This window comes from Puma concolor, chromosome D4 (genome assembly GCF_028749965.1).
Source record: "Puma concolor isolate L17-30 chromosome D4, mPumCon1.1.hap2, whole genome shotgun sequence".
Taxonomy (NCBI): Eukaryota; Metazoa; Chordata; class Mammalia; order Carnivora; family Felidae; genus Puma; species Puma concolor.
The window spans coordinates 12,769,654-12,780,947 of record NC_141679.1 but is presented as its reverse complement, the minus strand read 5'-3'; the positions used below and the strand labels follow the sequence as shown (position 1 = coordinate 12,780,947).

The 11,294-nt window shown below is 44.5% G+C and overlaps 1 protein-coding gene across 2 annotated transcripts in view; it reads right to left on the bottom strand.

The window, feature by feature from the left end:
- Positions 1–11,294, bottom strand: part of MAMDC2 (MAM domain containing 2) — a 162,861-nt gene that overhangs the window by 55,896 nt on the left and 95,671 nt on the right. For both annotated transcript variants that reach the window (XM_025931643.2, XM_086684980.1), the window contains 2 exons: positions 7,866–7,959; positions 806–949 (listed from right to left, as the gene is read on the bottom strand). In XM_025931643.2, the coding sequence (XP_025787428.1) occupies positions 806–949; positions 7,866–7,959 (238 nt within the window). The remainder of the gene's footprint in view (positions 1–805; positions 950–7,865; positions 7,960–11,294) is intronic.

Below are 11,294 nucleotides of genomic sequence, written 5' to 3'. Positions count from 1 at the left end.
GTCTCTATGAATCTGCCTATTCTGGATGTTTCATATAGTTGTAATCTAATAGCTTTTTTTTTTTTTTAAAAGGTTTTTAAAGGTACTTCTCCATAGGGGCGCCTGAGTGACTCAGTTCAGTTAAGCCTCTAACTTTTGATTTCAGCTCAGGTCATGATTTCTCAGTTTGTGGGACGGAGCCCTCCATCGGGCTCTGCGCCGACAGCAAGGAGACTGCTTGAGATTCTCTGTCTCTACTTGTCTCTGCCTTTACCCTGCTCCTGTTCCCACTCTCTCTCCCTTTCTTTTACTCAAAATAAATAAATACACTTAAAAAAAAAGACAAAAGTACTTCTCCACCTGAGGGGAAGAGCAAGATAATGTCCAAAGGTTTGACTATTTAAGCAACTGGCAAATCGAATTCTAAGTTTTATTTATTTATTTATTTTTTCAACGTTTTTATTTATTTTTGGGACAGAGAGAGACAGAGCATGAACAGGGGAGGGGCAGAGAGAGAGAGGGAGACACAGAATCGGAAACAGGCTCCAGGCTCTGAGCCATCAGCCCAGAGCCCGACGCGGGGCTCGAACTCACGGACCGCGAGATCGTGACCTGGCTGAAGTCGGACGCTTAACCGACTGCGCCACCCAGGCGCCCCTCGAATTCTAAGTTTTAAAAAGAGGCCAAACACGAGATTGCCCATCGCATTTGTTTTTCCACAGCTGCCCTTTTTTGTTTAAGTTGCCATCTTGATGGGTGTGGAGTAAGATTGGCAGCTGGAGCACTCCCACCCCCGGCGCCCGGTGGCCACAGACCCCCAATTTACCGATGCCTGATGTGTGGTCTCCGGCCCGATACATGTTTGGTTTTACTTTCACCCGGGTCCAGCCTGGACCTTCTTTGTCTTGATAAAAGTTGCAGAGATCTTCCTCGAAATCGCAGCTGGCTTCCATGGCACTGAAAGGAAGTTCTGAACAAAGGAGAACCAAAGTTAAAGAGCCAGACTCAAGGGTCTCAAGGGACTACATCAACGGGTTGACAAATACATACATACTCGTGCCAGGGGAGACGGAATACATAAAACACACAAAAATATTTTTACCCTAATGGCATGCTGGCAGGTTAGCATCAAGCTAACATCTCAGCATGGCAGGAAAATTGTTCTTTTCCTCCCTAAAGGGATGGAAAGAAGGAGCTCTGTTCACACTCTCTATAAAAAATAAAGAAGTACCACACTTCAAAAGACATTTCCTTCCATAATGTAAAGACTGGGAACAATTATTCACATAGTTCTTCACAATTCAAAATTCATTCATAGAAAATTAAAGAGAAAGAAAAAGATAAAGATTTTAAGGAATTCTTAATTTTTCTCTAAGACAGGTATTTTAGGAATTATATTTTCCAGAAATGATTTTCCTTTGTTGATCAATCTGTGTCACCAGCACAGCTGCTGTCTGTTGATAATTGATATTAGTCACAGGAGCTGATCTGCTTGAAGAAAATCATCGCTCAGTATAAATCACGAGGTTCAAAAAGTCACACCAATTTCATCACCCATACTGCTAGTATTTTGGCTTTTGCTGAATTCTGGTATCATTTATCCTGGTCTATAAATACCACCTCATTTCAGATTGCCTGGAGGGAATGAAACAAAAGATTTCTGCTGTTTTGTGAATAACTTGGTACAGCAACAAGTGATTGTAAATTTCACTGTTCAGATCATCCGAGTCCAGAAGGGATGTGACTGCCACAGTTTGGGACACATTCAACATAGCCAACTGTGATCCTGTTCTGCAGGCTGACATAATACTGGTCTAAACTTTTAGGGCCAGAGAAAGAGGGCACTGTTTTGAATAAATGGGAAATTACCTCTGGAGAAACATTTGAATTCTGGGAGCAGTGACCTAATGAAACAGGGAGCTGTTTATGGACAAACACTCACTATACTCTCAATTCCTGAATTCCCAAAGCAAGAGAGTTTAGCCCAGATTAAAGGGGATGAAAGACATATGACAACCAAATACTACAAGGGTGCCGAGATTCCATCTTGGTCCAGGAAAACACATAGCACATAAATATAAATGGGAGGTGCCTGGGTGGCTCAGTTGGTTAAGTGTCCAACTTTGGCTCAGGTCATGATCTCGTGGTTTGTGGGTTTGAGCCGTGCATTGGGCTTGCTGCTGTCAGCACAGAGCCTGCTTTGGATCCTCTGTCCCCCTCCCTCTCTGCCCCTCCCCCACTCATTCTCTCTCTCTCTCTCTCTCTCTCTCTCTCTCTCTCTGTCTCTCCCTCCCTCCCCTCAAAAATAAACAAACATCAAGAAAAAAAAAGACAGCATTGGGACAAGTGGTGAAATTAGTATGTGGATCATAGGTTAGTTGATAATACTGTATCAGCGCCAAATTTCCTGAACTTGTTATTAATGTTTACTGATTTTTGAGAGAGAGAGAGAGAGAGAGAGAGAGAGAGACAGAGACAGAGAACAAGCAGGGGAGGGGCAGAGAGTAATGGAGACAGAATCCCAAAGCAGGCTTTACACTTGGGGCTTGAACCCATGAACCATGAGACCATGACCTGAGCTGAAGTCAAGAGCCAGAGGCTTAACTGACTGAACCACCCAGGTGACCCCAAATTTCCCCAACTTTATAATTATCTGATAGCATGCTGGAAAATGTGCTGGGTTTTAGAAACTACACACTGACGTATTTAGGGTAAGGGGCATAATGTTTACAACTTACTCTTACATGGTCAATAAAGCAAATGTGGCAAAATGTTAATTTGTAGATCTGGGTAAAGAGTACATGAGAGTTCTTTATAGTATTCTTGAAAATTAAAAAAAATTTTTTTAATGTTTATTTTTGAGAGAGACAGAGTGTGAGTGGGGGAGGGGCAGAGAGAGAGGGAGACACAGAATCCGAAGCAGGCTGTAGGCTCCGAGCTGTCAGCACAGATCCCCACGTGGGGCTCGAACGCACAAACTGTGAGATCATGGCCTGAGCCAAAGTCGGACATGTAACTGAGCCACCCAGGCAACCCAATTCTTACAAATTTTATCTGAGTTTAAAATGTTACTAAAATAAAGTTTTAAAAACACTAAATTAAAAAAGTCAGTGACCAAAACCACATTACAAACAAAAAAAGAAGATTAGGAATAAAATATTCCTGTATAATTGGATCCCAATGGTATCTCAGGAGACACACCCTGCCAAGTGTGCAAGGAAGGCATCCTGATGAGCCAGATAGGAGATCAGGAAATAAAGGGCATTCTCAATGCTCTGTGACAGGTGGGCCTGCCCACACATTGCTAGGCCTGGCTCCGTGAGCATCCGGGATTATCTTTAAGCCATGAAAATAAAGTCTTTGAAAAATGAGTATGATGCTCACACAGACAAGGATCCTCTGACACCAGCCCCCCCCCCCATGCAGATTTGAGACAAGGGGAGACCCCATATTGGTTAGTTACCCCTCTGCCACCTGGTAATGAAAAAGTAGATGAAAAGGCACAATCTACAGATGCCCGTCTAGTTCAGAAAATGGTGTAGTGCTCCCAAAAGCCACACACAAAGAGAACAGCAGGTCAGTGAAATCACTCATCAGGAATATATCCCAAGGAATATCCCCCTGGGCAACCACAAGAGAATCATAACCCATTTATTAGGTGGGCATGAGAGGCAAGAGGTGGTATTAAAACTTAAAAGTAAGCAGGGGTCAGTTCACTCCATGGTGACACTGAGTCACGCAGAAAAGATTTTTCTGAGAATGTGATTATATTCCCTTGTTAAATACCTAGTCCTAGAAATGGATTTGTCTGGGGTCCTGAGAAGGTCTGATAAAAAGAAAATCTCAAAAGCATAACTGAAAGCCTAAATCTTTTTCACCCAGAATGTTTCTTCTGCTATGAGACAGTATCTAATTCCTGAAGACAGGGCCAGAGGGCCTGTTTGTGACCCCAAATGAGCTCACCAGAATCTGGGATGGATGGAAAGCCTTTGCTTAAGGCTTGTTTCAGAGCATATGGGCTGAGTGGCCATCACAGTTGAACATTAATGAACATTTGAAGTATAGGGAGGAATCACAGGCAGTTGGAAGCCCTTGAACATCAGTTGACCAGAGAGGGAGGGAGGGAGGGAGGGAGGGAGGGAGGGAGAAAGAAAGAAAGAAAGAAAGAAAGAAAGAAAGAAAGAAAGAGGAAGGAAGGAGGGAAGGAAGGAAGGAAGGAGGGAAGGAGGGAAGGAAGGAAGGAAGGAGGAAGGAAGGAAGGAGGAAGGGAAGGAAAGAAGAAGGGAAGGAAGGAGGGAAGGAAGGAAGGAGGGAGGGAAGGAAGGAAGGAGGGAAGGAAGGAAGGAGGAAGGGAAGGAAGGAAGAAGGGAAGGAAGGAAGGAAGTCCCCTTAAACAAGGTACCAAAAAGCATCATGATGTAAGATTTAGTTTATTACTTGCTTTATGACATTTGCACTTTTTAGAAATGAAAGGCTTTGAAGATGCTCTAATCAGGTGGAAGGAGAAGTCATTGGTAGCATGTCTCATCCTTTCCCCTGCCCCATGAAGTTCATGGAGATAGACTCAGTATCAGCCCCAGACCTCTAAAAGCTCATCAGCAGCCTTTTAATCATCAGCCACTGCAGTGCTAGAGAGATCTGGGGTGCAGCGTGGTCTGTAGGCTGCTACACTTGCACAGCAGCTTTATTTTAGCAGGAGCCAGCCCGAAAGTAGGCGGAGACAGCTCAGAGCTGGCTTGGAGACAGAGTGAGCGAGACCTGGCGCCAGGCTGAGGAGTCTTGAGGGAGTAGGGGCTGGGCCACTGACCAGGCTGTGGAGATGCTTGAGGTCTGAGCTAAGGCAACTGCAGCTGTAACCAAGGCAACCACCGGAGCCAGGTTTCCAATCAGACATCAAGTGAGCAGTGTGCTGTTGGTGAATGGGCCAAGCAGAAATCCTTTGAAGGGTACATCCATGAGTGTCAGGACCTTTCCAGTCCCGGAGCCAGATGGGTGGACCCTAGCCCAGGGAGGAGATTGGGCATGTGTAAGGCAGACGAGAGGGCGCTCTTAGTTTGGGGTTGGGCACTGAGCTGGGATCCCTAGGAGTGGATGGAATCACCTGTTGGCCATTCAAGGATTTACAGCCTAAAAGGAGAGCTGATTCCTACCTTCTAGATGCTAGGCCAAACATGGTGGTGGATGGGGAGGTTGTGGGTGGAAAAGGCTTGGAAGGGAAGTGCCCTAACTCAACTAGGGGGCATGGGGAGTTGTCACTGCCCTCTGGCAGCATCCTGGGGGAATATTTGCGAAGCTACATGACTCTGGTGTTTAACACCTACGACACTGTGATGGGTCCTGGGTCTGGGAGACTGGATTAACTCTAAGCCCAACCAGATGGTGGGAATGAGATGCTTCATATGTTGAAATAATTCCTGTCTCAGCCTACTCAGGGAGAACGGGGGAAGAAAATGCTAGATCCAGCTGGGAAAAGCAAGTCTGGAGCTAACCAAGATAAGGAAAAAAATGTTGGCACCTGTTATAAAACAGAAGGGCATAAACTATTTGTGAAATGTAAGATGAAGTATGGAAACTGGAGGGCTCAGCTTGTAAGACTCAGAATCTGGCCCACAGCTGCTGAATGAAAGGCATAAAGCAGGCTCCAGCTCACCCATTCACCAAGCTGGTGCCCTTTGCTGGTTCTCTAGTTTCAGTCTGACTCCTTTGTTCCCCGGGGAGTGGACGCGAGTATTTTGAAAATTCAACAAATAACATGAAGCCTCAAGGCCAAGCATTTTCTGTGTGCCATACTCTGCTCAGGCCTTCACGGACATTCACTTTCTCATCTTCCCAATGGTTTGGAACAGATTCTTCTACCCTTGCCCTATACATGTGGAAACGGAGGTTAATCAGACAGAGAGGTGAATCAACATGCCCAAGGTGACACGGTTTGTAAGCAGCAGAGTAGGGACACGAATCCAAAGTCCTGGCTCTGTAGCATAACACTGCGATCATGCAGTTAAACCATTTTAAAGAAAGTCACTACGTTGGGAAGTTCTCAAGACCTATCGGAGCCTTGGCTAACCTAATTACGTGAAAATGTGAGTCGCCTGCGGTCCCTATGGAGGAGGAGTCTTTATGCAGGCTGAATCTTAGAGACTGAGGGGCCACAGGTGCTTTTAACAAATAGTCCTTATTTTGCTGAAATCTTTCTTTTCACCAGTCAGTGGGAAAGGGTTCACATAGATTCTGTATGTTTAAAAAAAATTTTTTTTAATGTTTATTTTTGAGAGAGGCAGAGCGTAAGCTGGGGAGGGGCAGAGACAGAGGGAGACCCAGAATCCCAAGCAGGCTCCAGGCTCCGAGCTGTCAGCACAGAGCCCGACACGGGGCTTGAACTCACCAACTGTGAGACCGTGACCTGAGCCAAGGTTGAATGCTTAACCAACTGAGCCACCCAGGCATCCCAATTCTGTATTTTTTTAAAAGGGAGAGTGTTTCCAAATATTACTTCTAAGATGGCTCAACAGATACTGTTACCTACCCCCCCCCCCCCCCGCCTCTTCATCCCAACCTCTACTCCATGCAGGTATTGAATAAAAACCTCTTTTCCATATGTATAACTTGGAAATATAAAAGTTCAATGTAAATGCCTGGTGACAAAAAGGAAACTTTCTAAAAGTAATGACAAGAGGTTATGAAACTACTATTAACATCACTGAAATATTAGCTGATGAGATTAGAGAACAGTCAGATTTGGAGAAGTAAAACAATGTTGGTGTCTGTTCTGTCCAATTTTAAAGACTCTTAAAAATCTTTGATTACAGTTTGTATTCAATCATTTTAATGAAAATATGTAAATATGTAAACCCTGTCTAGTTCAATCTGTTTCACTAGCTTCCCCCCACTTTTTAAAAATTAGAATCAGTAAAAAAAAAAAAAATAGCATTTGGTTTTAGCACATTAGAGTGTTTCTCTCTAATTCTGGAATAACACTTCAGCTCAAGTAGAAAATATTATCTTTCTCAGTCGCCTTGCTGGTAGAATATATCTGAGACCATATGCAATCAGACACCAACTTTTATCTTTAGTGAAAGTCAGACTACAAAGGCCATGTTCAAAAATGTACTTCTCATGCTTCTAAACTCAGAAGGAAGGCTCATTAATAACATGGGACAACCGCTATCTCCCTGGGGTCTCTCAAAAAAAAAATTCCCTAAAAGGTAAGGTCCCCTGCATTTATCTGGGCCAGCATGAATACAGTGTCGTCCTTCTCACTCTAGGGCATTTTCTAACTTACTTTGAATCGATTTGTTTACCTCGTTCCCCAGAAAGTAAGAATTCCCTCTCTTTTCCAAACACCAAGTTTATGGAGATTATAAAACTGGCCACCGTAAAAGAATGTGCACTTACTTAGAAAGAGAAGTTAAATTAAGTAGGTAACATTTAGCCCAAAGCTAACTGTATCCAACACCAACATCTTTAAACGTGAAGACATTTATAGGTTTTGGATACATAAAATTGGGAAGGATTTTTATAATTCTACTCCGTAGAGTTTGAGAGTTTTTTCCACCTACTTGGCCACCTGTATATGGATCTAAGCTATCCTTTAAAGAGAAAGATGGGGAGGAAATGTGTTTGTATTCTTTGATTTTCATTACCTAGTAGGTAGGGACGATGAAAGTTCCTTAACACCTGACAACTGCCCTGTAGGTTCAGAAAAATTAAATTCACACTGCGAGGTGGGGGAGAAAAGAGTAATGTAGCAGAAAAATGACTATTCAGTTAAGTAATTTTTTAAAGGAGGAGATCACAGGAGAGGTGAGGAAATTAGAATTCAAGTCCTGACCACAGGTGTCTATCAGGAAAATTCCATATGTAAAGAGGAAGAAAAAGAGAATGCTTACCTGTCTGATTTTGGCAGTGAACAGGAGAGAAAGAAATATCATCCAGGGCAACATACCCTCCTTTAGGACCATTGAAAGCAACTTCAAAAATAACCTGCAGAGAAAAAGGACGTATTATTACAGGTTTACATATTTTCTGGTAGGCTTCAGAGCTCTTAACTGTGATTTAAAATGATGTGTCAATCAAGCCAGGTGATGGCAAGTTATAAGTACTGAGGAATCATGTTCCTAAATCTGAGGCAGCTGCTGTCTTGATCTCTAGTTTCTCTTAGGGAGAGGGAATCCTAAACCCTAAGTTGTATTTTATTGGTGGACTTGTCCCCCTCCCTTGAGTGTATATCAGTCTCTGATAGAACCACTGAATTGACGATTTGTATTATGACCTTCAGTTAAAGAAACAACAGGCTACTCGCAGAAGGCTGGCTCGGTTCTCCCAATGCCCTTCCCACAGAACTAAGCCCCTCCAGGGCCCTTTCCCTTTTCACACATGCAAATCTGTGTGAGGGTTCTGGACAAAGATGCAGAATCAGAGATGATTACCTGTCAGCTAAGGCAAAATCAGGCCCCAAATTCTATTTTATTTTTTAAAATTTTATCTGAGAGAGAGAGCGTGCGCGCATGCACGCACATGAGTGCGGGAGGGGCAGAGGGAGAGGCAGAATCTGAAGCAGGCTTCATGCTCAGTGCAGAGCCCAATGTGGGGCTCAGTCCCATGACCTTGGGATCATGAACCTGAGCAGAGACCAAGAGTCAGATGCTCAACCAACTGAGCCACCCAGGTGGCCCAGGCCCCAAATTCTATGTACGGACGTTAGCATTTCAGCATGTCCAGGCACGTTCCCCAAGTGGTTAGAGAGAACATGAGGTTGTTAATGGGTCGAACCCTTCCATTTTCCTCCCTTATCTGCCGCCGACTTCCACTCTGAGGTCAGTCGACTACCTTCTGCCTGTGACCATGGGGATCAGGTGTGGCGAGCACCTCGGGGGAAACTGCCCCAGGGTGTGGTCCACTCCGGTGAATTAACGTGAGAAGATGCAGGGTTTGCAGGGCTTGAAATTCCAATGCCTTCAGGACCAGGCAGGGAACAGAAATACATGACGTGAGCTTAGTGAGACGCAGGAGGAAAGGGTGCAGAACGCATCCGGGAGAATGCAAGCCAGGTCTGAGGGGGGGTGGGGAGCTGCTACTCACTGCTGACGTGTGGGAGTCCCGCCTGAAGTGTCCGGACCTACCAAACTGTCAAGGAGATCTGGATCTCCAGATTTTTATTTGAAATCTTTGGATTTTTTCAATGTTGGCAATGAATTCAAACAGGCAAATAGACACCACTCTAGCGGCCAAGCAAATCGTTGTGGGCTAGATTTGACCCCTAGGCTTCTTAGTTCTCAACCTGTTCTAAAGAGAAGAGTGTCTGGAGGCAGACAGACCAGAGTTCAAATCCCATTTCTGTCACTTATTAGCTGGGTGACCTTGAATATGTTGCTAACTCTTTCAAGGGCTTTCTTCCGTCATTTATAAAATAGACATAATACCTGCTACCTTATAGCACTACTGAGATTAAATGAGATAAGGTGTATAAGGCCGCTCGTATGCAGTCAGGTGCATATAGAGCTCTGTACTTAATTCATGTCTATTTCTCCAGGTTGACCGACCCCCTCTTGAACTCATATTCAGGTTTGAGCCTCATTAGCCACTAATTAGCTCAAACAGGTTCCTTCCCTCCACCAGGTGTGAGTTTCTCCAGTTTTGAAAGAAAGAATGTGGACACGATGGTCATGTTCAGCTTAACGACAATGGTCCTACAGACACCTGGATTCTGCATAATCTAAGAGGGGCCTTGGAAGCCTGTCGCTGGCAAAGGCCGAGGGAAGGCCGAGAACAAGAAGGGGACAGACGTGGATCAGTGGCAAGGGGCAATGGAGTCCACACACACAGCCCAGGTCCATGACATTTCATTTTCAGGGTGCTAGCTGATAAAGTGAACGACAGAGCTTGATCTTACTGGTGGAGGGAGAATATTTCTGATCAGAATTTGCGAATCATAGCCCATGTGCCGATGCATTCTCTCTTGTTCAGAAAGGGGGTCTCGGGTGCTTGTTTTCCTTTCTAAGATCCGTTTGAGAAGACAGCGACATTAAATTCACTGATTTCTGCAGAGTGAGTCTCTTTTGCTGGCAATTACCAAGAGCAAACAGTAGCAGCATGAGTCAGACCTGCTGGAGCAAAATCACGCACCTGTGAACCAAAAGGGTACAAACTAAAGTGCAGTAGTGTCCAGAATTGTGACTTTTCAAGCACTGATGGAAAAGAAAATCCAGCAGTCTCACTCACACAAATGCTGCCCAGGGAGTTTATGGTTGGATGGAAGGAGTTTGCAAAGAAACGGTCGTCACTGCGCGTGTGACTCATTTGACTTCAACAGAAGGAAAAATTTCTGAAACAGTATGTGCATTTCTTTTCCTCTTTGTAACTCAAACTCAGAAAATTTTCCACTAGCCTGCATGAGCGGATCAAGGCTTCATCCGACTTTGGGATAGGAAATAGCACACGTCCTGCAAAAGGCAGTGTGTTCTCTCTGGAGCTGTGTGGGGGGACAGGAGAGGATCTGAAGGGGGTAAGGGGTGTGGCAGGCATGTCTTCAGTAGCTAGAACATGTCACAAACCAGTCCAGTCCCAAGCTCCAGTCTCGGAAGCTCCACATCAGGTGAGCAGATGGCACCACTAAAAAGCATGCAGGGAATAATCTACTTGTTCTGCACTTTAAAGGGGACTAGGGAAGATACTACAAAAAGCACAAAGCTAGGAAGGGGATATTAACAAACCTGTGGTAACTAAGACTCTAGGTACAGCTCCAAATCTGGAACCACAATGTTGCACCCACTGATTCTAGAGGCCCTGGGGCGGCGGGGGTGGGGGTGGGGGGGTGGTAGTGGTCCTCAGACAGGGCTGGGCCTCTGGCTTCAGCTCTAGGTCAGATTTCAGTCCAGAAGTTTCCTAAGTGCCTGGCACTCACCAGCTGTGTGACCCAGATACAAAATATCAAACTGTTCGGACTCTCTCTTTTCTCCTTCCTTATCTATAATTTGGGGATAATCCTATCTCCTCTGGAGTGTTTCAAGTACCGGAACACATACATAAATATAAATAATGTATGTGCTTCAAAAGAAGGTCTGCAAGGACGAACACCAGAATGTTAGTGTTCTCATCCTTGTAGGGTTAGCCTGGGGGGTTTTGGTTTTGCTTTCCTGAAGTTTCTAATTCTTCTGCATTGGATATTTATCACTCGTGCAGCTACAAAAGTTTTAAAACTAAAGTACCAAGGCTTGTTTCAAATTGGGGCCACGATCATAAATCTATTTCTAATTTTAATGACATTACTTATACCGTCAAGGAGGAAGGAAGAAAATAAGTTGGCTTCTCTCTCTCTG